We start from the raw sequence: 26,255 nt of genomic DNA on the forward strand, positions 1-26,255 counted from the left end.
AATATTTAAAATATATATATATTACACCAGGCAAGTCAGTTAAAAACAAATTCTTATTTACAATGACGGTCTACTGAGGAACAGACGTTAAACTGCCTTGTCCAGGGGCAGAACGACAGATTTTTACCTTGTCATTTTACCTTGTCAGCTCTGGGATTCGATCCAGCAACCTTTTGGTTACTGGCCCAACGCTCTAACCACTAGGCCATCTGCCGCCCAATAATTGTGTGTAACATGATTTTTTTATGACTACCTCATCTCCGTACCCCACACATACAATTAGCTGTAAGGTCCCTGAGTCGAGCATTGAATTTCAGACACAGATTCAACCACAAAGACCAGGGAGGTTCTCCAATGCCTCGTAAAGTAGGGCATCAATTGGTAGATGGGTAAAAATAAAACAAACAGACATTGAATATCCCTTTGATCATGGTGAAGTTATTAATTACACTTTGGTTGGTCTATCAATACACCCAGTCACTACAAAGATGCAGACGTCCTTCCTAGCTCAGCTGCCAGAGAGGCAGGAAACCGCTCAGGGCTTTCAACATGAGGCTAATGATGACTTTAAAACAGTTAGAGTTTAATAGATGTGATAGGAGAAAACTCAACAACATTGTAGTTACTAAATGACAGAGTGTAATGAAGGAAGCCTGTACAGACTAAACATATTCCAAAACAACCTATTTGCAATAAGGCACAAAAGTAAAACTGCAAAAGAAATGTGGCAAAGAAATTACATTTATGTCTTGAATACAGTGTTATGTTTGGGGAAAATCCAACACAACACATCACTGAGTGCCACTCTTCATATTTTCAAGTATGGTGGTGGCACCATCATGTTATGTGTGTGCTTGTAATCGGCAATGAGTAGGGAGTTTTTTTTTAAGATGACAAGAAATGGAATAGAGCTATGCACAGGCAAAATCCTAGAGGAAAACCTGGTTTAGTCTGCTTTCCAACAGACAAATTCAGCTTTCAGCAGGAAAATAACCTTATGTAATCAATATATATTTGTTTATTTATTATTATGAATCTTTTTGTTGTTGTTGCAAATGTTAGATTTGTTGTTCCAATGACTTTCCAGAGTATTTTGTGTAGATCGTTGACAAAGAAATGACAATTAACTCCCAACTTGTAACACAACCAAATGTGGAAAAAGTCAAGGGGTGTGAATACTTTCTGAAGTCACTGTAAATGGGTTTCCATTGCATTTTATACTCTAAAGATAAATGTTGTAAATGTGGCATTATGTAGCGAATGTGCCAACTGGTATTGACACGTGCGCTCCAGCCAACAGCTTGCAGAAACAGTGTCGGTATGGCCTACATGATGAGATTAGGGCAGTGTTTCCCAAACTCGGTCCTGGGGCCCCCCCTGGGTGCGCGGCTTGGTTTTTGCCATAGCACTACATAGCTGATTCAAATAATCAAAGCTTGATGATGAGTTCCTTATGTGCCCACTTTGTGTAGCATATTTAGTTATGTCAACATTTGGAAAGTTTACCAACAAATTAGCTGTTTCAATCAGGCCTGTCTTGACATGTTTTATCCGACATGTAGACTACTTTACGCGCTAAATATGGAAACCTAGTTATAGTTTCACAAATAGGGAAAACAACATTTTGCGCACTGGGCTGGGCTTATTTTAGCTTAAAAGGCTACATGAAAATCCCTTGTGATTGCTAGGTTTTTGTTTTCATAGCAGTTGCCCAGAGTAACTCCATAGCAAGCCAGGGACAGTGCCAGAGAGGAAGAAGCAAATCTGTCCAAAATAAGCCCAAAGTATTTCTACAGTCTTATTTTGGACCTAAGCTTGTCGCTTGCCTTCCCGACTCATATTGTTAGGGCGGAGACATGAGTATCCAATCATTATATAAGCTACATATCTCTGACTGCACACACAGCAAAAACTCTATTCTGCCTCGAACACAAGTAGCGAATCAGCATAATTTCTTTAATTGCATCCAATTTCTCAGTGAATGGACACCACTGTCAAATCTAACAACAAGCAGGGGACAATAATATCTCACGGTCCTCCAAAATGAGATGAAAGAAACCAAAACACCCTGTGACTGCAAGCATTCAGCAGAAGGACAGGCTTGTAATTTAAAGCATTGAATGGAGGAAAAACAGGCAATGATTTGAGAACGAAATCAACTACCCAGCTCACGAGCAAGCAAGCCCTCCATTCACTGTGTGACCTCACTGCCGGGGGGCTAAATCCCATGTGACAGCCCCAATATTTGGGAGTGAATCAAGTGAACCCCCACAAAACATCTTTGTCGAAAGCATCTGAAAGAGCAGTAACGAGTGACAACAAACATCAGCATTCCTGCGTACATTCCTGCTCGAGTTCATTGAAATATTAGAGATCGAGCTTAAGACATCCACCATTGCGCAGCCACTATTAGCCTATTTTGAGCCATTGTGTAACACGAGCTGGATAGAAACATCAAGTATGAGGCAACAGACTTATAACAGCCTATATAACATAAATATATTATCTGCACATTATGGGGCTTGGGGGTCTTTAGTGGGACCCCATTATGGGGATTTCCCTGTAGTGAAAAGGCCTCCTCAGTTTTATCCACCTGTATGTGGAAAATATTGACGATATGGTGGAAGATAAAAAAAAGTGCCCCTTCAAAAATAAATAGGTGGGTGACGCCTCTGGCGAGGGCCAATTATATAAAGTAGCTTCTATACAGGGACTATCTATGGCATAACACATTACACACTAGTCCTCGTACTATAGCAGCATACAGCACCAGAGAGATTCATTCCTGAGAAGCAGTAGCCTGCTATGACCATCCTGATCTTGCGAGCTTAGATTCTATTTTGCTACACAGATTCAGTGACTGATTGATATAGTAAAAAAAAGAGTGCAGCAGTCAGGATGGTCTTGGACAGTGTTTGTGGAGTAGTGAACTACATGTAGTTCAACCAGTAATTCAATTACATTTGGTAGTTGCTTGGTGGTAGTTGAACTAAATTCAGATCTAGGTAGTGTTTTCAGTTGTTAACCACTTTTTTTTGCCATGTAGTGGTGTAGCTAACTATGGGAACTACACACATTTTTTTATAAAAATATATATATATTTTTTAATATTGGGGGAAATAGGCAATAATTTCCTTTTATTTTTCATAATCAGACCTGCCTAATTCTCATTTGAAACATTGTTTTTGTGTTTAGTAGGCTAAATTGCCATTAACACCTGACTCCAGAGTGATCTGTTCTTACAATATGTAGTCTGTGACATTTCAGATATGATCATTTTTCCAGATGTACAGTAGCATCAAATCAAATTTTATGTCACATACACATGTTAATGCGCGTGTAGCGAAATGCTTGTGCTTCTAGTTCCGACAATGCAGTAATAACCAACAAGTAATCTAGCTAACAATTCCAAAACTACTACCTTATAGACACAAGTGTAAGGGGATAAAGAATATGTACATAAAGATATATGAACGAGTGATGGTACAGAGCGGCATAGGCAAGATACAGTAGATGGTATTGAGTGCAGTATATACATATGAGATGAGTATGTAAACAAAGTGGCTAGTGATACATGTATAACATAAGGATGCAGTAGATGATAGAGTACAGTATAGACGTATACATATGAGATGAATAATGTAGGGTATGTAAACATTATATTAGGTAGCATTGTTTAAAGTGGCTAGTGATATATTTTACATCATTTCCCATTATTAAAGTGGCAGGAGTTGAGTCAGTGTGTTGGCAGCAGCCACTGGCCTTGAGATAGAAGCTGTTTTTCAGTCTCTCGGTCCCAGCTTTGATGCACCTGTACTGACCTCGCCTTCTGGATGATAGCGGGGTGAACAGGCAGTGGCTCGGGTGGTTGTTGTCCTTGATGATCTTTATGGCCTTTCTGTGACATCGGGTGGTGTAGGTGTCCTGGAGGGCAGGTAGTTTGCCCCCGGTGATGCGTTGTGCAGACCTCACTACCCTCTGGAGAGCCTTACGGTTGTGGGCGGAGCAGTTGCCGTACCAGGCGGTGATACAGCCCGACAGGATGCTCTCGATTGTGCATTTGTAGAAGTTTGTGAGTGCTTTTGGTGACAAGCCAAATTTCTTCAGCCTCCTGAGGTTGAAGAGGTGCTGCTGCGCCTTCTTCACAATGCTGTCTGTGTGGGTGGACCAATTCAGTTTGTCTGTGATGTGTACACCGAGGAACTTAAAACTTACTACCCTCTCCACTACTGTTCCATCGATGTGGATAGGGGGGTGTTCCCTCTGCTGTTTCCTGAAGTACACAATCATCTCCTTAGTTTAGTTGACGTTGAGTGTCAGTAGCTTGGATGTGCAGGAGTGAACTACTTTTTCAATGTAGCTTTAGTGTAGCTTAACTTCTTTCAGTGTAAAGTAATGGGTAAACCAAGATTTCAGAGTAGCTTCCACAACACTGGTTGTGGATCAGGATAGAGAAGCAGAACCCTGCTGGAAACCAAAAGCATGAGTTAATTTACAAGTGGCCAAGGTTATACTAATTCATAATGATAGAGTCAAATCAGGGATGGCGATAACCAGTCGTGGATTTTTAAGGACTATTCAAACTGTCCTTCTCACGTTAAAACTCTCGAGCCGGACCTTTGTTTTTCCTTTCACCACCTTCCCCACTCTTTCCATGGGTGGCCTTCCAGAGAGGGAGATTTGACCTATTCAACTTCACTTTGACCTCTGACCCAAGTGCTGTGTATACTTCTGCAGTTGAGCACAATGGACCAAGCCACTCACCCTCCTTGTCCGGTCTCATTTCGTTGGAATACAGAGCTCTATTCTGTGGGACACAATATTATTGGGGGTCAAAAATGTCTATTACGTAGCTCAGAGAACACAATCTGTGCCTACACATAATTAGGGTATAGGGTAAGACAGTTATACATTTAGTAAGGCATTATTAAGTGAATTCAATGGGTATATCCAACAGCAGCCAATCTTACATGGCTTGAATGTTACCTCCAAAGGTGTAATATCATATAAAAGCTCCACTTTTCCATTTGAATCATTAAAAAAAGATTAGCAGTAGCATTAGAATTTTGTTGAGCAATTTTAAATAGAGTATGGTGACTATCAGGTGTAAACTTCCTCTAGTCTTACCAATCTAAATGCTTACTGACTAGAAGTGTTCAAGAGCACATTTTATAGAACACAAGCCTTGGACTGGTTGTCCTAACCCCAGGACTGGGTACGCCCTCCAGTGGTGAATAACATAACGGCGAGGGCATTTGTTGCTGTGAGTTTTGGGGAGGATTCTGCTGTTAAAAGCCTATGCAGTGCACCACCTGTGTATTCCCATCATGAGTGGTGCTCAATAGCCCTGTGCGCGTTGCTCTCATGCTGAGCTGCCATATGTCATGAACAAACCACTAGACAGAAACTAGTGAGTCTGCAACAGCAGGAGAGAATATATAGGCATATGCTTGCACAATTTATAACAGCCTACAATCCAATGTATTATTAATGTTCTATAATGTTACTGGCTTTGTGTATAATATATATACGTACTGAACAAAAATATAAAATGCAACAATTTCTACAATTTTACTGGGTCACAGTTCATAAGGATATCATTCAATTTAAATAAATTCATTAGACCCTAATCTATGGAAGTCACATGATGGCAGGGGTGCAGCCATGGGTGGGCCTTGGAGGGCATAGTCCCAGCCAATCAGAGAAAAAAAAAGGGGCTTTATTACAGACATACTCAATATCCCTACGATCCTGCAGGTAAAGAAGCCAGATGTGGTTATGGGTGGTCTGCAGTTTGAGGCCGGTTGGACGCAACTTATGGTAGAGAAATTAACATTAAATTCTCTGGCAATAGCTGGTGGACATTCTTGCAGTCAGCACGCCAATTGCACGCTCCCTCAAAACTTGAGACATCCATGGCATTCTGTTGTGACAAAACTTCACATTTCAAGTGGCCTTTTGTCCCATGCACAAGGTGCACCTGAGTAATGATTATGCTGTTTATTCAGTTTATTAATATACCACACCTGTCAGGTGAATGTATTGTCTTGGCAAAGGAGAAACGCTAACTAACATGGATGTTAACAAATTTGTGCACAATTTTAGAAATGTTATTTCCTCCCCAGCTCATTTAACATGGGACCAACACTTCACATGATGCATTTATATTTTGGTTCAGTTACATTCGCTTATACAGTTTGGGCCATTCTTTCAATAGGAATTTGAGATAGCTGAAACTGGTATAACTTCAGCATTTCCAGAGATTTTGCTAAGGTTTCTGATAAGTATTGTGAATGAATAACCAATTCCAAATTAAAATTGCTTGCCAAGTTAGCCATTGTGCAATAGAAAAAGAGCCTCTCACTCTGGGAGCGCAGATGGAATAATTTAATAACCAACGATTAGAGACATGCGGTCTTAATCTGTCGAAGCGTTTATTAAATTGCATCTGAGCTCCTAGAGTGAGGATATCCTTTTATTTTTCAAGTGTTCTACTCCGCTAGCCAGAATCTCACCTAAACAAGTGGCCGAAAAGCATCTCTGCTTTTCTGGGTCAGCGGTATGGATGGCGCTCAAGTACGAAGGTGGTGTGCGGTAGCCCTGGTCAGTTCAGGGTCAACAACAAATCACACATTCAATCACAACATCTAAGTCCAGTCTGCCCTCACAATCAGTACCTCAAACTAAATGACAAGAATGAACTTGGGCAAGATGATTACTGCTCAGAACTTTTATTCAGATGGAAACGGTTAAAATGAAATTAAAATATACAATTTTAATGGGCAGGTCTTTGAGGCATATCGATGGAGCGGAAGGCACAGAGGCAGCCCCCCCTTGCCAGAGCCACCCAATCAGAAACAGAAAACTGAGTAAAAGGAGGGAGGACCTACGGCTGAAGTTTTAAAAAGGTGAAAATGGAGGAGATAAGCTGGATAACTCAAAAGTTGTGTATAAAAAAAAAAAAGGAGACAAATGAAATTTGTTAATGTGGAAACCCCCCATCTGAGGTCCTCATTTCGCTCAGTGCTAAAGCTCTCTCCTTTTCCATTTTCCTCTATAGGAGTTCTCAGATGTATTTTTGTAATGTCTTCCTGCAGCTTTGAAAAAGTAAACAAAAATGTCTTTCAAAAATAAAATGCAGCAACCACATTTCATGTTCTACTATTACATATACAGTATATATATATATAAATACATACATAAATATCTTACATGTACAACCAATTTTGAAAAAGGAAAAGAGAAAGAAATGAATGGGGGAATTGGAGAAGGGACACACACACAGCCTTTAGTATGGGGGGCCAGGATAGACTCCCCAGGGGTACCCTTCAGTTGGCCCAGTAAGGGCTTCCATAACTGGACTTACTGCCCTGGCTCTTCTGCTGCATGCTGCTGGACTGATTGCGCTGACCCGGAACACCCTACAGGGAGAGACAATGCACACACACACACCCTACAGTCAATTATTTGCTATTGAGTCAAACTAGGGAGAGGGGTATTTACTAGAGGGTAGAAAAGTTGTTTGAGCAAAATGGGAATATACAGAAACGGCACTTCCTAGTCAAAACTCATTGGAACCCATCCCAGAACCCCATCTCCACTTTTTATTTATATACTCAGCCCTATCTTGACAGACCATTAAAACCTTTGCAATCCGGCGGAAGTCATTCACCACTGCAGTTCAGCTCCGACACTAAGTCCATGTATGTCTATGGTGTTGATCAACAACAGGAGGAGAATGTTAAGTGTATGGTGTTGATCAACAACAGGAGGAGAATGTTAAGTGTATGGTGTTGATCAACAACAGGAGGAGAATGTTAAGTGTATGGTGTTGATCAACAACAGGAGGAGAATGTTAAGTGTATGGTGTTGATCAACAACAGGAGGAGAATGTTAAGTGTATGGTGTTGATCAACAACAGGAGGAGAATGTTAAGTGTATGGTGTTGATCAACAACAGGAGGAGAATGTTAAGTGTATGGTGTTGATCAACTGCAAGGGCTGTTACCTGTCCGTCTTGGGTGAGGTGGTGGTGTAGCAACTGGGAGTGTGGCTGTTGGTGGGCAGGCAGAATGTGGAGGAAGGGTGGCGGGGCGTAACCGGGGGCACCCCCGGGGTTCAGAGGGCCCGTGCCCCCCAGCGCAGATGGCAGGCTGAAGGGAGGGGGCGTTCCCGCGTGGAAGCCCTGCTTATCAAAAGACTGGGGTTGGGGACAGTGAACAGAGTGTGGAGAGGACCATTATATTGTGTAATATCTGAGCATAAGAGGTACTATCCTGAATTTATCCTCATTCATATTTCAATCCTGTGGAACTGAGGTGGTCTGGCTCCTTAACATCAATAAATCCAACCAGCCGTATCAATTAAAGCCGCTTATTCTCAGACATGACTGAAACCAATGATTTGTATACACATCATTGGCTGAAACTCTAAAACTATACAGCAACTAGTGATGTCACGATACACCGACACCATTTTCTGTGGCAAAAAAGAAAACATGAAACAGACTAAACTATGATCTTTTAAAACCTACTTTTGTAAAATATAGCTTGGAAATTAAACACGTGACTCTGGGTGACAACATAAGGCTGTTTTTTCCCCAAAATCTGGATAGTTTTCCCTCAAGAAATGAAATCTGCTTCATGTTGTTTCCCTTGCTTCCTGGTATCGCGACAACACTAACAGCAACAACTATAAACCAGGTGTTGACTGACTTCAGCATAGGACACAGTACACAGAATGTTAATGAGCTCACCTGTGTCTTGCTGTACATTGAAGCACCAATATCGGGCACCCCTCCACTGCTGCCTGAGCTAGACAAACCTGGAGCTGTGAGCGAGAGGAAACAAACATGTCAGTTTGCCCCCGCGAGGCGGCACGGTGTGAGTTGACCATTTCAAGAGTTAGTAGTGACTGAGGGAGTATTTCTTAGTTAGTAGTGAGGGGGGTGTTTCAGAACAGTAGTATATACACTGCTCAAAAAAATAAAGGGAACACTTAAACAACAACTCCAAGTCAATCACACTTCTGTGAAATCAAACTACCCACTTAGGAAGCCACATTGTTTGACACTAAATTTCACATGCTGTTGTTCAAATGCAAGTCAACAGGTGGATTTTATAGACATTTAGCAAGACACCCCCAATAACGGAGTGGTTCTGCAGGTGGGGACCACAGACCACTTCCTATGCTTCCTGGCTGATGTTTTGGTCACTTTTGAATGCGGGCGGTGCTTTCACACTAGTGGTAGCATGAGACAGAGTCTATAACCCACACAAGTGGCTCAGGTAGTGCAGCTCATCCAGGATGGCACATCAATGCGAGATGTGGCAAGAATGTTTGCTGTGTCTGTCAGCATAGTGTCCAGAGCATGGAGGCGCTACCAGGAGACAGGCCAGTACATCAGGAGACGTGGAGGAGGCCGTAGGGTGGCAACAACCCAGCAGCAGGACTGCTACCTCTGCCTTTGTGCAAGGAGGAGCAGGAGGAGCACTGCCAAAGCCCTGCAAAATGACCTCCAGCAGGCCACAAATGTGCATGTGTCTGCTCAAACGGTCAGAAACAGACTCCATGAAGGTGGTATGAGGGTCCGACGTCCACAGGTGGGGGGTTGTGCTTACAGCTCAACACCGTGCAGGACGTTTGGCATTTGCCAGAGAACACCAAGATTGGCAAATTCGCCACTGGCGCCCTGTGCTCTTCACAGATGAAAGCAGGTTCACACTGAGCACATGTGACAGAGGTGACAGTCTGGAGACGCTGTGGAGAACGTTCTGCTGCCTGCAACATCCTCCAGCATGACCGGTTTGGCGGTGGGTCAGTCATGGTGTGGGGTGGCATTTCCATGTGCTCGCCAGAGGTAGCCCGACTGCCATTAGGTACTGAGATGAGATCCTCAGACCCCCTTGCTGGTGTGGTTGGCCCTAGGTTCCTCCGAATGCAAGACAATGCTCGACCTCATGAGGCTGGAGTGTGTCAGCAGTTCCTGCAAGAGGAAGGCATTGATGCTATGGACTGGCCCGCCAGTTCCCCTGACCTGAATAAAATTGAGCACATCTGGGACATCATGTCTCGCTCCATCCACCAACGCCACGTTGCACCAGACTGTCCAGGAGTTGGCGGATGCTTTAGTCCAGGTCGGGGAGGAGATCTCTCAGGAGACCATCCACCACCTCATCAGGAGCATGCCCAGGCGTTGTAGGGAGGTCATACAGGCACGTGGAGGCCACACACACTACTGAGCCTCATTTTGACTTGTTTTAAGGACATTACATCAAAGTTGAATCAGCCTGTAGTGTCGTTTTCCACTTTAATTTTGAGTGTGACTCCAAATCCAGACCTCCATGGGTTGATAAATTTAATTTCCATTGATCATGTGATTTTGTCAGCATATTCAACTATGTAAAGAAAAAAGTATTTAATAAGAATATTTCATTCATTTTTATATTTTTACCTTTATTTAACCAGGCAAGTCAGTTAAGAACATATTATTATTTTCAATGACGGCCTGGGAACAGTGGGTTAACTGCCTGTTCAGGGGCAGAACAACAGATTTGTACCTTGTCAGCTCGGGGGTTTGAACTCGCAACCTTCCGGTTACTAGTCCAACGCTCTAACCACTAGGCTACGCTGCCTAGTGGTTCAGATATAGGATGTCTTATTTTAGTGTTCCCTTTATTTTTTGGAGCTATACACACACACACACACACACACACACACAGTGGGGCAAAAAAGTATTTAGTCAGCCACCAATTGTGCAAGTTCTCCCAATTAAAAAGATGAGGGCTGGATTTTTCATCATAGGTACACTTCAACTATGACAGACAAAACAAGAAAAAAATCCAGAAAATCACATTGTAGGATTTTTAATGAATTTATTTGCAAATTATGGTGGAAAATAAGTATTTGGTCAATAACAAAAGTTTCTCAATACTTTGTTATATACCCTTTGTTGGCAACGACAGAGGTCAAACGTTTTCTGTAAGTCTTTTCACACACTGTTGCTGGTATTTTGGCCCATTCCTCCATGCAGATCTCCTCGAGAGCAGTGATGTTTTGGGTCTGTTGATGGGCAACACGGACTTTCAACTCCCTCCAAAGATTTTCTATGGGGTTGAGATCTGGAGACTGGCTAGGCCACTCAAGGACCTTAATGCTTCTTACAAAGCCACTCCGTTGCCGGGCGGTGTGTTTGGGATCATTGTCATGCTGAAAGACCCAGCCACGTTTCATCGTCAATGCCCTTTGCTGATGGGAGGTTTTCACGCAAAATCTCACAATACATGGCCCCATTCGTTCTTTCCTTTACACGGATCAGTCGTCCTGGTCCCTTTGCAGAAAAACAGCCCCAAAGCATGATGTTTCCACCCCCATGCTTCACAGTAGGTATGGTGTTCTTTGGATGCAACTCAGCATTCTTTGTCCTCCAAACACAACGAGTTGAGTTTTTACCAAAAAGTTATATTTTGGTTTCATCTGACCATATGATATTCTCCCAACCTTCTTCTGGATCATCCAAATGCTCTCTAGCAAACTTCAGACGGGCCTGGACATGTACTGGCTTAAGCAGGGGGACACGTCTGGCACTGCAGGATTTGAGTCCCAGTCCGGCGTAGTGTGTTACTGATGGTAGGCTGTGTTACTTTGGTCCCAGCTCTCTGCAGGTCATTCACTAGGTCCCCCGTGTGGTTCTGGGATTTGCGCTCACCGTTCTTGTGATCATTTTGACCCCACGGGGTGAGATCTTGCGTGGAGCCCAGATCGAGGGAGATTAGTGGTCTTGTATGTCTTCCATTTCCTAATAATTGCTCCCACAGTTGATTTATTCAAACCAAGCTGCTTACCTATTGCAGATTCAGTCTTCCCAGCCTGGTGCAGGTCTACAATTTTGTTTCTGGTGTCCTTTGACAGCTCTTTGGTCTTGGCCATAGTGGATTTTGGAGTGCGACTGTTTGAAGTTGTGGACAGGTGTCTTATACTGATAACAAGTTCAAACAGGTGCCATTAATACAGGTAACAAGTGGAGGACAGAGGAGCCTCTTAAAGAAGTCACAGGTCTGTGAGAGTCAGAAATCTTGCTTGTTTGTAGGTGACCAAATACTTATTTTCCACCATTATTTGCAAATAAATTCATTAAAAAGCCTACAATGTGATTTTCTGGATTTGTTTCTCATTGTCGGTCATAGTTGAAGTGTACCTATGATGAAAATTACAGGCCTCTCTCATATTTTTAAGTGGGAGAACTTGCACAATTGGTGGCTGACAATACTTTTTTTGCCCCACTGTGTGTGTGTGTAATATATATATCTCACTGCTGATAACAAGTGAAGGGGGTGGGGAGGAGAAAGGGGCGGGGAAGGGGGGTTCGTCCTGGGGCAGCTGAGTTCAGTGAGTGTACCTTTCCCTGGGCCGCTGCCAGCTGATTTGGCCTGTGACTGGGCAGAGCCTCCGTACCCTCCCTTACTGTACTCCCCCGCGTGGCCCTGAGACAGGTCGTCAAAAGCTGAGAGAGGAGGAATGGAAGAGGACCAGGAGGAACGAGTAAAGTGGATGGGGAGAGTAAAAAGGACAGCAGAGGAAGGGGTACGGGGGAAAAGAAGAACCGAGAGAGAAGCAATAAGGCAACTGGCTAGAATAGCATGTGAACAGCGACTATATCCGGCAAGGGGGTGGGGCCATGCTCGCTAAGCAAGAACTCTCCCTCTCAGCCACACGGTCTGTGATTTCAGTTCACTCTCTCGCTCACTCACTGACACACACACACCTGTTCCATACGCGTGCTGGCCGTAGCTAGGCTGATGCTGTGGGTGGTACTGGCTGGAGGGGTTCCCCAAGCCCATGTTGGGCTGCTTGGCCGAGGCCGGAGGCACAAAAACGGTGGGGCCGTACTGGAAGGCGCTGGGCACCCCGGGCATGCCGGCGTAGTAAGGAAGGCCGGTGTAGCCGTAGCCTGGTGGCAGAGGTGGATTGAGGAAGGCCTGGTTCTGCTGGGCCTGGCTCTGTCCCAGACCTTGGCTCTGAGCCTGGGGGGGCTGCTGGGGCTGAGCAGAGGGGCCTTGAGACAGGCTGTTGGGGGGAGCTGGGGAAGACGAGTCCCCTCTGCCAAACTTGGTCGCTTCACCTAAAAGAGAGGGGAGATGGTGATCAATATGGGTCCGATTCATACTTTAATGCTTTTCCGACCAACTTCTCAGTAGTTGGTATTCAGACTTGCCTTATGAAGGTGCGTAACGGGCTTTGCAGGTGTAGCTCCCCTGCGCTGCTTAATACATAATTCAATTGCTGAAAACTCCCACTTGCTGGCTAATAGGACCTCTTGTCGAGTTCACTCAGTAGGGTTTGTACATTTATCTAAATCCATCCCTTTAAATTTGGTGTGCCTTTAATTAGAATTCAGACTCAATAGAATATATGGAGTTCAGAATATTAGGGTCAAAATATTAAGCATAAATAACAGAAGGCCATGTACATATACCCATGTTTCTTTCTGCACCAATTGGTCAATAAAAAACCTGATAGTGTATTATTTAGGGTTAGGAAAGTATTTATGAATAATAAACAGGTTTGGAGAGCCTTTATGCACTAAATACATTGGTAAATCAAAAATAGTGGTTTAATTCATCCTGAAAGTTGCCATAGTCAATTGTTCAAACCATGAAATGTCGGGAAGGGGAGGAGCGTACAAAAGACATTGAACAATAGTCCTAAAAATCTTCACAAATAATTATTCATGGAACTGATGACAACGGTCCAGTAGTCATGTGCCATGTTTAAATTGCTACATATAGTCTGCGGTCCATAATGATTCAAATAGGCTACACGTCCCAAATAACTAGTAATACGTTTGTCTAATATGATCTACTATTACTAGCGATCCTCAGGAACAACAACACGAACGTGACAGAGGAAAGAAAGGTAAACTAACACTAACGTCAGTAACAGTTAAATGTGGGTATAACTGACAGTGGCTAATATTTAACACAATACAAATGTTAAAAAGTGATAAGTCTGGGCATGTATACTGTACAAAAACAAATGCAACATGTTGGTTTCATGAGCGGAAATAAGAGACGCACAAAAAGCATCTCTAAAATTTTGTGACCAATTTATTGACATCCCTGTTCGTGAGCATTTCTCTGTTGCCAAGATAATACATCCACCTGACAAGTGTGGCATATCAAGAAGCTGATTAAACAGTATGATCATTACACTGGTGCACTTTGTGCTGGAGACCATAAAAGGCCACTAAAATGTGCAATTGTCACACAACATAATGCCACAGACGTCTCAAGTTGGGGGAAGCTCATCTGCGTCCTCACCAGGGTCTTGACCTGACTGCAGTTTGCAGAACTGACAACCCTGTCCAACTTTTTAAGATTACCAGAAGCGCACAGCAAATTGGAGTATTGGCTACACAAAGCTTAAGTAGGCTAACGCAAAGAGAATGACAGCTGTTCGCTAAAAAAGTCAAGTGTTTAAAGCCTATGTAAAGGTTCCTATTTGACCTCCACAGGGCCTCTTGTCTTGTTCTGTGAGGTATGCCCTGCTCAGGGTGTCGGCCAGCACCACATATTTTCCCGGAACGTATCGGAGACTGACCTCGTAGTTTGAGTCTCATGAGCATACTTTGTAGTCTTTTTGGTGCGCTGAGGAGAGGCTTTGTCATGATGCTCAAGGCTTGTGATCTGACTGCACTTCCACATGTGAATTGGTGGAACCTCTCCATGCCAAACACAACTGAAAGCAGCTCCTTCTCCATCAGTGCATACCCCTTTTCAGTCTCTGTCAGGGCTCTGCTGGCGTTTGCTATTGGTTGTTCTCCCTGCATCAAGGCTGCTCCTAACCCACTGAAGCATCACACTGTAGTACAAGCTGCTCTGTTGGGTTGTAGTATTTCAGCACAGGTGTGTGTAAATGGTATCCCTGATTTTATTGAAAGCCTGCTCATGTCTCTGACCACTCCCACAGTGAGTCCTTATGTGTTAGCTATCGCAGTGGCTCGCAGAGCTGCGTGGCTGCAGAACTTGGCTAGGTAGTTTACCATGCCCAGGAAGCGCTGCACCCCCTGCACATCTGTAGGCCTAGGCATCTGTTTGATGGCTGTCACTTCTCCTGTGTCCACTTTCAACCCCTCTGATGTTAGCAGGCGGCCAATGTAGGGCACTTCCTTCAGCCGGAGCTGCAGCTTCATATTGAGCTTCCTGCATCTGTCCAGGCGCATTTTAAGGTTTTTGTCATGGTCCAGAGTCACCGCTTCATCATTCATCACTCCTACTCCCACAATCAAGATGTCATCTGCAATGATTTTGACTCCTGGAAGTCCTTCCATTGCCTGGTTCAACTTCCTCTGAAAGATATCTGGGGCTGGAATGATTTCCATTGGCATGCGCAGCCACCTGTAGCGTCCCATGGGTGTAGAGAACGTGGTGAGATGGAGGAATCCAGCTTCCAGTTCAACATGCCAAAATCCATTTTTTACATCACAAACGGAGAACACGCGTGCTCTATTCAGATCTGGCGGTACGTCTGGGTAATGGCTCCTCGAACGCCTTGAGAGGTTTCGGATCAATGCACTTAGTTTTCCAGACGGTTTCTTCACTACGATCAGGCTGCTAATCCAATCTGTGCTTTTTTCAACTGCTTTTATCATCCTTTTCTCTAGAACACTGAGCTCCTCTGAGTGTTTATATAGTGCTACTGGCAGCTGGACGGGCTCCACTCACTCATCCACTTCCAGCTTCAGTTTGCCAGGTAAACATCCATCTCCCTGTAATACATCACAGTACTCCTGTTTAATTTGCTCTTTAGTCCAGGATCCTGTTTTCTTGATGGCCAGGATGTTGTGATGCTGTGCAGTAATTAACTAAATTGCCTGGATAGCCTTACTGCCTAGAATGGGCCTGTGCACATTCTCGTTGACTATGATGAACTCAACTCGGTATGTTTTCTTTATGTGTGGATTGATCATTTTAAGTGTGCACTTCCCCAGTGGTTTCAGAGTACTCTTGTTATATAGGTGACTGGCTTTTGAGGTTTGCAGGGATAACATTACACCTAGCACCACAATCTAGCTGAAATCTGACTGACTTTTTGTTGACCAGCATGGTTGCAAAGAGAGCTGCATTGGAGTCTATGGTTCTCCTGCACCACGTTGATGCACTCTGACTTTGCCCCTAGTGTGATGCACAGAACATCCTCACCACCGAGTCAGCTGACGCATTTTCCATTGCCAGGACTGTTTCTCTTGCTGGTCCCTGCACTTTCGCAAACTGTAGAGCAGCGATTGTTTTTTTCCACATGATTTACATTTTTGTCCATTTGCAGGGCATTTTTCCTTTTTTCTCTCATGTGTCCGTCCACAGTATCATGCTCTGTCCCTCTGTAGGGTCTCCTCTCCCTCTCTGTGTTACTGCATGCACTGCTACAGGGCCCTACACTTGTATGACTTGAGCTCTCGGTCTGGACAGTTCTGCAGCTCTTCCAATCTGTATGCATTTCTCTAAACTGAGATCCGTCTCTGAGTAAGTGCTCTCTAAGTGTGGGTCACATGTGTCACACGTGTCACACACAATCCTGTCCCTGATAAGAGTCTGATTACGCCAAAGTTGCAGGTGGCCACTAGAGTCCTCAATTCAGTGAGATATGTCTAAACTCTCATCTTGGCCCCGACTTCGCATGAAAAAAAAAACTCAATTGATTAATTTCTTTGAATCACAAAATGCATCCAATGCTGCAATTACTTCAGAGAGATTTTATTTTGTACTGCCCACACAGATTTGTGAGACCCTATCTGCCCTTTTCCCCAATGAGATACAGTAGCTTCACTTGTGACATGGATCATAATTACAGTTAGTCTACCGGGTTGCGAAATGCTCGTAATGTTAGGTGGAAAATACAACTAAATGGGATGCATAATTAAATGGATATCACACTCGCACAAATGCGACCAGTTATTTTTTCGTATTTGCATTTAATTTCTTTCACTAGCAAATGCGAGTGAACTACTGGCACTAGAGGCCACTGAATTCCCATATTTGGTTCACTAACGTTAGTGTGAAACGACTAGTGTTTGCCTTTCCACAACACACGGAGTTGAAAAGGGATTTGTACATGTGTTTAACCTGTTAAGTCGACACTACTTTTTCGAACATTCTGTTAAAAATCGCGCAACATTTCAGCGCCCTGCTACTCAGGCCAGGAATATAGTATATGCATATGATTAGTATGTGTGGATAGAAAACACTCAGACGTTTATAAAACTGGTTAAATCACGGCTGTGACTATAACAGAACGTGCGTTTCATCGAAAAGTGCAGGAAAATCTGATCACTGAAAATGGAAATAAATATCCTTGCGCTACTTCCAGGAATTGTTCAAAGTGAACCGAATTAAATGAGGCCGAGGTTGCAGTGCCTACAGCTTCCACACGTTGTCTAGAGTCTTGTCATTTGATTCAGCTTTGATTCTTGGTCTAACCGAATCAAGGGAATCGATTCCCTCCGGTCTCCGACCGGATGTTTTGGTCGAGCTCTCTCCAGACATTTTTTCGAGACGGACACCTATAGAATTGACATCGCCTCCTGATTAATTTTATCGCTTATTAGCGTGTACTAATATCTAAAGTTGCATTAAAAAAGTATTTAGAAGTGTTTTGTGAAAGTTTATCATCGACTTTTTGAATTTTAAAAAATGACGTTACGTTATGAAACGCTATTTTTTTCCGTTTATCACAGTCTTCATAGATCGATATCTAGGCTATATATGGACCGATTTAATCGAGAAAAAAATACCCAATAGTGATTATGGGACATCTAGGAGTGCCAACAAAGAAGATGGTCAAAGGTAATGAATGTTTTATATTTTATTTGTGCGGTTTGTGTAGCGACGACTATGCTAATTATTTTGTTTACGTCCCCTGCGAGTCTTTTGGGGTGTTACATGCTATCAGATAATAGCTTCTCATGCTTTCGCCTAAAAGCTTTTTAAAAGCTTTAATTCAATACCCAACAGATGCATATCTTTACTCCCAGTCATGTGAAACCCATAGTTTCCTAATTGATTTATTTCAATTGACTGATTTCCATATGTAAATCAGTAAAATATTTGAAGTTGCATTCATATTTTTGTTCAGTGTAATTAAAACATAGAAATCAAAAATAAATTGACTCTGTAGGTTTGCCTTTACACGGTTATTTGCGCATGGCTACAGAAGCCTATAATTTAGACCTCAATTATATCCCAAGTTACAAGGCCAGCACTTCAACTTCACTGTGGAAAAGGTGATATGTTGGCATGCTTCAGTTTGCTGCCATATGACTGGTTTCACAGTCTCCAGTAGAGGTCGACCGATTAATTACTGCCGATTCCAAGTTTTCATAACAATCGGTATTTTGGACACCGATTGTGGCTGATTAAAAAATATATATATATTTTTTAAAACCTTTATTTAACTAGGCAAGTCAGTTAAGAAAACATTCTTATTTTCAATGACTGCCTAGGAACGGTGGGTTAACTGCCTTGTTCAGGGGCAGAACAACAGATTTTTACCTTGTCATTCAAACAGCACTTTCGTGCATTTGCCAGCAGCTCTTCGTTGTTCTTCAAGCATCGAGTTCTTTATGACTTCAAGCCTATCAACTCCCAAGATTAGGCTGGTGTAACGATGTAAAATGGCTAGCTAGTTAGCGTTTCAAACGTCACTCGCTCAGACCTTGAAGTAGTTGTTCCCCTTGCTCTGCAAGGGCCGCGGCATTTGTGGAGCGATGGGTAACGATGCTTCGTGGGTGGCCGTTTTCGATGTAACCCTGGTTCGAGCCCAGGTAGGAACGAGGAGAGGAACGGAAGCTATACTGTTACACTGGCAATACTATTGTGCCTATAAGAACATCCATTAGTCAAAGCTAATGAAATACAAATGGTAGAGAGAGAAATCGTCCTATAATTCCTATAACAACTACAACTTCTTACCTGGGAATATTGAAGACTCATGTTAAAAGGAACGACCAGCTTTCTTTCATATGTTCTCATGTTCTGAGCAAGGAACTTAAACGTTAGTTTTTTTTACATGACACATATTGTACTTTTCCTTTCTTCTCCAACACTTTGTTTTGCATTATTTAAATCAATTTGAACATGTTTCATTATTTATTTGAGGCTAAATAGATTTTATTGATGTATTCTATTAAGGTAAGTGTTCATTCATTATTGTTGTAATTGTCATCATTACAAATAAATATGAATTGGCCAATTAGTCGGTATTGGCTTTGTTTGGTCCTCCAATATTGGAAAATCATAAATGGTCGACCTCTAGTCTCCAGTGATCATATGATCTATATTTCTACTTTGTGTGACTCCTCTCTTTGGCGGGAAAAATGGCTGTGTTTTTCTGTGACTTGGTGAACTAACAATCGTGTGTGGTGCTTTCGCTGTAAAGCCTTTTTGAAATCAGACACTGTGGCTGGATTGACGAGAATTGTATCTTTAAAATGCTTGAGGAATTTTAATTATGAGATTTTAATTGTTTTGAATTTGGCGCACTGCTCTTTCACTGGCGGGGTGCTACCGTCCCGATATCCCTGAGAGGTTAACCCCCTCAGTCAGAATTCCCCCTCTGAGAACAGGCAAATGCATGAGAGGGAATGAGAGAGTATTTATACCCCTTGACTTACTCAACATTTTGTGTTACAACGTGCACTCAAAACAAATCAAAAGTATCCCCCCATAATGACAGTGAAAACATGTTTTTAGAAATGTTAGCAAATATATTGAAAATTAAATATAGAAATGCAACTTCCATAAGTACTCACACCCCTTTGCTATGACACTCCAAATTTAGGCATATACCTGGAGACGGGTATAAAACCATTTCTAGTGTTGAAAGTTTCCAATTGCCCAGTGATCTCCAATATTAGGAAATTGGAAAAAATATTATATTGAAGTACTCAGACTGCCTGGAGCTGGTCGTCCGACCAAACTGAGCACCCGGGCAAAAAGGACATTGGTCAGGGAGGTGACCAAGAACCCAATGACCACTGTCAGAACTACAAAGTTCCTTGGCTGAGATGAGAAACAACCGTAAGTCTTTATGGGCGAATGGCCAGATGGACGCCACTCCTGAGAAAGAGCACATGACCAACTTTGCATTCAGGCCAAAGAGTTATGTCTAGAGAAAACCAGGCTCAGCTTATCACCCCTACCGTGAAGCATGGTGGCGGCAGCATCATGCTATGGGGATGCTTTTCAGTAGCAGGGACTGGGAGACTGATAACGATAGAGGGAACAACGAATAGAGCCAAATACAAGCAAATCTTGGTTGAGAACCCACTTTAGAGTGCAAACAACCTTAGACTGGGGTGAAGATTTGCATTCCAACAGGCCAATGAACAAAAGCAATGCTGGAATGGCTTCAGAACAAGAAAGTCCTTGAGTGACCCAGCCAAAGCTCAGACTTGAATCGCATTGAAAATCTGTGGAAAGACTTGATTGCTCTTAAAAAAAAAAAAATCCAGGTGTGCAAGGCTCATCGACATACCCAAGACAACTCAAAGCTGTAAATGCCGTCCAAGGTGATTCGACAAACTATTACCTCAGGGGTGTGAATACTTATTTCAATAAGATATTTCTGCATTTCATTTTCAATAAATTAGCAAAACATGTTTTCACTGTCATCACGTGGTGTTGCGTGTAGATGGATTATCGATAAACTTAATCCATTTTGTATTCAGGCTGTAACAACAAAATGTGGAATAAGCCAAAGTGTATGAACACTTTCTGAAGGCACTGTGTGAGAGTTGGGAGGAGCTGAATTAGCTAGTCCCTTTCAATTCAGCCACCGCCACCCCCCCCAGAAGTAAATCAAGCTTTAATTATACTGTTAGTCAGAGGATATGGAGATTCAGTCATTGAGGTAGTCCACAAATTAAGATTCAGCTATGTGCTTGTAACCATCATCTCCATATTATGGTGTGCACCCAAGATCTGGTTCAGGCCACCGAATATAGTGAATTTGTAAATGAATGTGGAACAAGCATTACCTGAGTATGGATTGTTGGCTAGCCCATCTCTGCCAGGCATGGTTGCGGTTGTACCAGGGAATGCAACTCCATAGTAGTCCTACAGAGAAAGACACCAGGAGAAGCCAAACAGATTCAACAGTCATTGAGGTAATCCACATATTAGGATTCAGCCATGTGCTTGTAACCATCTCGATGTTATGACAGGGACACAGATATGCAATATTAATCATTAACATTTATTTTTGTTTGGGTCATCTAAACCAGAGACCGTGCAAGAGTCTGTCTGGGCAAACAAATGTGTGCTGCATTGCTCTTCATCGGCGTAGTACATGTGTGAAAAGTTACTCACCATAGGCAGACGAGACTGCAGCATCTGTAGGTCCTCATATCCATAGATCTGCTTTAGAGAGGTACAATGACCAAATGAAACAGGTCAACCGAAATAATACACATATTCAACCAAGAACCGAAAGGTATGAAAGGGAAGAGAGCGAGAGAAACGGTGCGATGGCAGGCCAGTGAGAGAAAGACTTGGGGAAAACAAGACTGGTAAAGAGAAATGGATGGGAATTCATGGAAACAAAGAACAAGAGCATGCAAGAGAAAAAGAGGTTTAGCATCGTTACCGGGTATGCAGGGAGCAGGCCTCCAGGGCCCATAATGTACTGATTAGCCAGCAGAGGGGGCAGTCCTTGGGCCAAGTTAGGGGGGGCTTTGCCTGTGGAACAAGAATGAGAGAGCGGGGAGTCAAAATTACACAGGTCTACAGTCAAATAATAGACAGCAGAGAGTAGGACCGTTAAGTGACAAAAAAAACCTGTGTGTGACAGCATGGTTCTCCTGAGCTCACCAGATGTGGTGTTCAGCAAGGGTTGGGCAGTGCGTCCGACAGCTGAGAGGGTGGTGTTGCCATTGGCGGATAGACCAGGTGCTCCGGGGACATGCATCATGCCATTGGAGCTGCTAACCGCAGCATTGATGGAAGGGCCAGATGAGGAAGAGAAGGCGTGGAGACTACTGTTCTCCTCACTGGTCATCTGTAGGGCGGCGGGTGGGAGGGTTGGACAGAAAGCAGTTTAGTTTTTTGGTAGCATTTTTACTCTTCACATTTTCAGCGATTATTTTAGATCAGTTTTGGACGTGATTTACATTAACCCCAAAAGAAGACACTGTGCTGACCGTAAGGGAGGAGCTAGTGGAGAGGGCAGATCCTGACGAGTATGTACTGGTCACATGACTGGGGAAACCGTGGCAGAGAAAACAGGTAACGTTACCAAATCATCAGATGAGTCTAAGTTTAAACCAACTCATTACAACAAGGACTTTATTATTTTGTCAGTCAATACAGTAGATGGGAGATTCAGTCATTGAGGTAGTCCACATATTAAGATTCATCTATGTGCTTGTAACCATCAATCATCTCCATTATGAGAATTACTGGGGGGAGGGGAGTGATGAGCTTACCTGCTGACAGATGGCAGAGGGGCAGAGTAGGAAGGTGTGGGGGCTGGGGAGGGAACATGGTGGACGGGGCCACTGTCACTGCTCATGGGAGGTGATTGGGGCTTAGGGGTTCGAGAAGCCAACGACATCGCTGAAAGAGAAGAAACAGATAAGCAAGCATGCTGGACTTCACCATGAAATAACACTTTCGTCAATCACAAATTGTCCTGAGTACTTACAGTCCTCAGGGCCCTGTGTCCTCACGCCACCATAGCCATTCTGTGAAAGACATTGACATTCTCAGTCGGCCATCTTGATTTCACTATACAGTGCTGATAAAGTAGAGCTCCAGTAATCTTAAATAATGCCTGAGGGTCTTAAGTGTCCATTGATCATAGGAGATTCAGTCATTGAGGTATTCCACATAGTAAGAGTCAGACATGTGCTTGTAACCATCATCTCCATATTTATGAGAGACAGGAGGAGTAGTCTTAATCGAGAGAGTGTCTGACCACACCTGACAAATCCAGTGTTGGTGACTCACAGTGAGAGGGGCGGCGGGGGAGTCTTTGCTCTGGGGGTAGCCCAGGTGGGGGGGCATGCGCTGCACAGGGCCGTTGTCCACTCTGCTAGCTGAGGTGGAGGGCGGGGCGGCGCTGGGGAGACCCAGGGAGGGGGATGGTGTGGCACTGGGCAAACCCAGAGACGGGAAACTGGGGTCTGATATCGACGGCTGCATGGATGACAAGCTGCCAAGGGGCTCACTGCAACCACAACGTAAAGGGACGAGTTAGTGTAAAGCAAGTTCACCATGGCCTCTACCCCTATACAACACAGTGATACTAAGAAAATGCAGTAAATAAATACCTGACTGGTCCAGGTTTGGAAAACAAGCTGCTTTGGGGCTGGGGTACAGCTGTGGGGGCCAGCTCCCTGGCAGGCTCAGCCTGGTGGCCCATATCATTCACACTGGGCTCTGAGTCAAAGTCCAGGGCCCCAAACTGCACGTTAAGACCAGACACATCTGCTGAGCCTGGCATCTCCACCGCAGATGAGGGGATCTGAGGAGACCAAGCAAGAGGGATTAGGAAAGAGGATGAGAGGGACAAACTATTTACAAAGTTTAATGCATAAATTACACTCAGTCACAGGCTCGAAGACATTTCAGACCAAATGTGTACAAAGTTGCACTTACCTACAGTACTTTTAGATATGTTTACAAATGGTTGAAAAACAAACACTAATTGTTATGTACCGTCTGAGTGAGCAGGCAACCTCTACTTCCACACGTTTCCTAACCTTTGAGGGAGGAGGTACTCTGCGTCTCTGGGTCTTGATCTGCCTCTGTGGGGGTTCAGCCATGGGAGCCTGATGGTCCAGGGAGTGTCCGTCTCTGGGAGGCAGGGGCCCGGCATCGTAGTGGCCTGGGGGAGTAGGAACCTGGGGGGGAAGAGACAGAGGCTCTGCCTGGGGAAGGGAGCTATGCTGGGCCTGCTGCTGCCGCCGGGCCAGCTGGCCGAGGACAGAGGACGGCTCCGGCTGCATCTTTAGATCCACTGGAGAAGACCGAGAGAAGAGTTAATGGTGGCATTAGCAGTCCAGTAAATACAGATCTGACTCCTCAAATCTGCATGTACCATGAGTCGTCCCCCCCACTGTCACCATATATTTGACTTTTGGGGGGGGGTAGAATGAGAGGTTGAACAGAGTGATAATGTATTGGGGAAAGAATGCAATTTGAGGATGGAAGGAGATTCAGTCATTGAGGTAGTCCACACATGAATATTCAGCTATGTGCTTGTAACCATCATTATCTCCTCCTATTCGACAAGTCGATACAGACAAACAATGACATGTACCCACACCTCTCTGAAACTTTTCCATATGATAGCACCCATATGTGTCTTACAGTGAGAGGTTAGAACAGGGCCCTTCTCCACTCTCGGGGCCTTGGTTTCACTGGCAGAAATGGGGGCGGAGGCTTGAACTGCAGGTGGACCGGATTCTTTGGCGACACTGCTGTTGCCCGCGGTGACCAGCTGCTGATGGGTCCGCGGGGTGAGCTGGGGCCCGTTGAGCTGCTCTGGTATCCTAACCTCACCCAGGTTCGGCTTGGGCCCACTCAGAGCCCCAAATCCAGAGCCAAGGACTGAGGACTAACAGACAGAGCAAGACAGTTGATAGTGTGCCTGTGTGAAAGCCTGTACAGATATGTATAACCATGAAAAGGAAGTGTGTGTGTGTGGCTGGCTGCCTCACCAGGGCACCGTGGGTATAGCTAGTGCCAGAGGCAGCACTGGCATAGCTGTGTGTGGCGGGGCGAGCGCAGTTGTGGTGAGAGTTGGTGAACACCAGACTCTGGCCCCCCACGCACACAGGGGCAGGGGGCTCCATGCCACCCAGATCCGCCTCCACACCGCCCGTCTTGGGCAGCAGCGAGCCCATGTCCACACTGGAGAGGAAAGAGGACGACCAGTACATTTACGATGGGACACTGAAAGGATAGTTTAGTGTTGTACCCTGATACAGCTTCTTTGCCAAAATGAAATATCACTTCTATTTATGTATAATACCTCGCATTTATATATTGCTCTCTCCATGAGCAGTTGAGCAGAGTGAATGCAATGGAAAAAATAAAGTAACTGGACGAAAGGAGATTCAGAGATTGAGGTATTGCACACAACGGGTTCAGCTATGTGCTCGTAACCATCGTCGCCATTATTTTACAAGCAGATACAGAGAAATGATTACATATACCCACAACTCATATCATTACTATGAAACCTTCGCATTCAAACCCAAAGCCATTTTACAGTTATTTGTGAGAATTCGTGCTGTAAGACTCGGGGAAAGACGACAGAGATATGAGAGTATTTCATGGGGTTAAGTGTGCGTTCCTGTGAGCCCATACTTGTGTCCAGATGTGATGTGGTTCGCAGGAGCAGAAGCAGTGAACACTTTGGTTTCAGACAGCTGTTGATAAAAACAGAATATCAGGAAGAGAACCTTTGTTATGCGTGTGTGCTTGTGTAGCCACTGTAATATAAAGTCGAATGTGGCAACCATCACTCACATCCTCATTCCAGTCTTCTGCAGCCCAGTCTTCCAAGTTGCCTCTCCATGTTCCTCCTATGATGGTAGGGGACAGTAGGGGTACGTGAGTTAGTCCTCATGCCTGGGGGGGATACCCCTCTGTCCGACAGAGCTCAGTCAGCAGCACAATCAGAGTTGTGTTCATTAGGGGCACACAGAGTAAACACTATAATGTATCAAAGGAAAACAAAAGTTTCCAGTTTTAAAATCGGGTTTCTTCCTTTTTGGTGCCTAATGAACACGGTCCTGTTTGAGGCCAAACCGCACTGCTCCAACTGTGTCCAGGACTATCCTACTACAACCATGCTTTAAAGCTCTAAAACCTACACCTCGAAAAGGAGTGGGCTACATTTCAGAACTCAGACAAACCAATTTGACTGTATAGAATGTCAAGATCAAGCTTATTGGTTACAGCGGAGACATTTAATCCCCTCCAGGATCAAGATCCCTTTAGCCTAAAATGTTTTGAGTTTCTTATTTTTAAATAGCACCCCGTGTAGACATTCAGTAATACCGTATACCCCGGAGTTGTACAGAAACGGTATGAAAATTCAGATACTGCCCAACCCTACTCACCTATACCATCTCCACCTTCATTCCCCTCTGCTTCCCAAGTTTCCTGGCGAGACCCGCTAGAGTTAGCGTTGTAGTCGGCGGGGTTGAAGATCCTTAGGTGGGGAGAGGGTTAGGGGTTAATCTATGTGCTT

The 26,255-nt window shown here is 44.0% G+C and overlaps 1 protein-coding gene, 1 long non-coding RNA gene and 1 other non-coding gene across 9 annotated transcripts in view; 1 reads left to right on the top strand and 2 right to left on the bottom strand.

Annotated features, from left to right (window-relative positions):
- LOC118392966 (uncharacterized) overlaps positions 1–26,255 on the top strand; it is a 47,349-nt gene that overhangs the window by 3,542 nt on the left and 17,552 nt on the right. The window lies entirely within an intron of this gene.
- Positions 6,716–26,255, bottom strand: part of LOC118392963 (ubiquitin-associated protein 2-like) — a 30,700-nt gene continuing 11,160 nt past the window's right edge. For 3 of the 7 annotated variants that reach the window (XM_035785031.2, XM_035785032.2, XM_035785033.2), the window contains exons 8-27: positions 26,125–26,216; positions 25,529–25,584; positions 25,367–25,428; positions 24,715–24,907; positions 24,365–24,611; positions 23,755–24,011; positions 23,323–23,516; positions 22,973–23,219; positions 22,695–22,734; positions 22,477–22,606; positions 22,192–22,249; positions 21,863–22,049; positions 21,639–21,730; positions 21,362–21,412; positions 21,031–21,109; positions 12,763–13,119; positions 12,397–12,501; positions 8,755–8,828; positions 8,008–8,199; positions 6,716–7,421 (exon numbers count right to left, since the gene is read on the bottom strand). In XM_035785031.2, coding sequence (XP_035640924.1) covers positions 7,329–7,421; positions 8,008–8,199; positions 8,755–8,828; positions 12,397–12,501; positions 12,763–13,119; positions 21,031–21,109; positions 21,362–21,412; positions 21,639–21,730; positions 21,863–22,049; positions 22,192–22,249; positions 22,477–22,606; positions 22,695–22,734; positions 22,973–23,219; positions 23,323–23,516; positions 23,755–24,011; positions 24,365–24,611; positions 24,715–24,907; positions 25,367–25,428; positions 25,529–25,584; positions 26,125–26,216 — 2,806 coding nt within the window. In that variant the 3' untranslated portion in view covers positions 6,716–7,328. Of the gene's footprint in view, positions 7,422–7,636; positions 7,710–8,007; positions 8,200–8,754; positions 8,829–12,396; positions 12,502–12,762; positions 13,120–21,030; positions 21,110–21,361; positions 21,413–21,638; positions 21,731–21,862; positions 22,050–22,191; positions 22,250–22,476; positions 22,607–22,694; positions 22,735–22,972; positions 23,220–23,322; positions 23,517–23,754; positions 24,012–24,364; positions 24,612–24,714; positions 24,908–25,366; positions 25,429–25,528; positions 25,585–26,124; positions 26,217–26,255 lie in introns of all 7 variants that reach the window. The other 4 variants (XM_035785036.2, XM_035785035.2, XM_035785034.2 and 1 more) reach the window with 4 other exon arrangements.
- On the bottom strand, positions 24,200–24,278 carry LOC118394336 (small nucleolar RNA SNORD121A). The gene has a single exon (XR_004827753.1). It is a non-coding gene; the product is annotated as a small nucleolar RNA SNORD121A (small nucleolar RNA).

The sequence above is a fragment of the Oncorhynchus keta genome, chromosome 14 (assembly GCF_023373465.1).
Source record: "Oncorhynchus keta strain PuntledgeMale-10-30-2019 chromosome 14, Oket_V2, whole genome shotgun sequence".
NCBI lineage: Eukaryota > Metazoa > Chordata > Actinopteri > Salmoniformes > Salmonidae > Oncorhynchus > Oncorhynchus keta.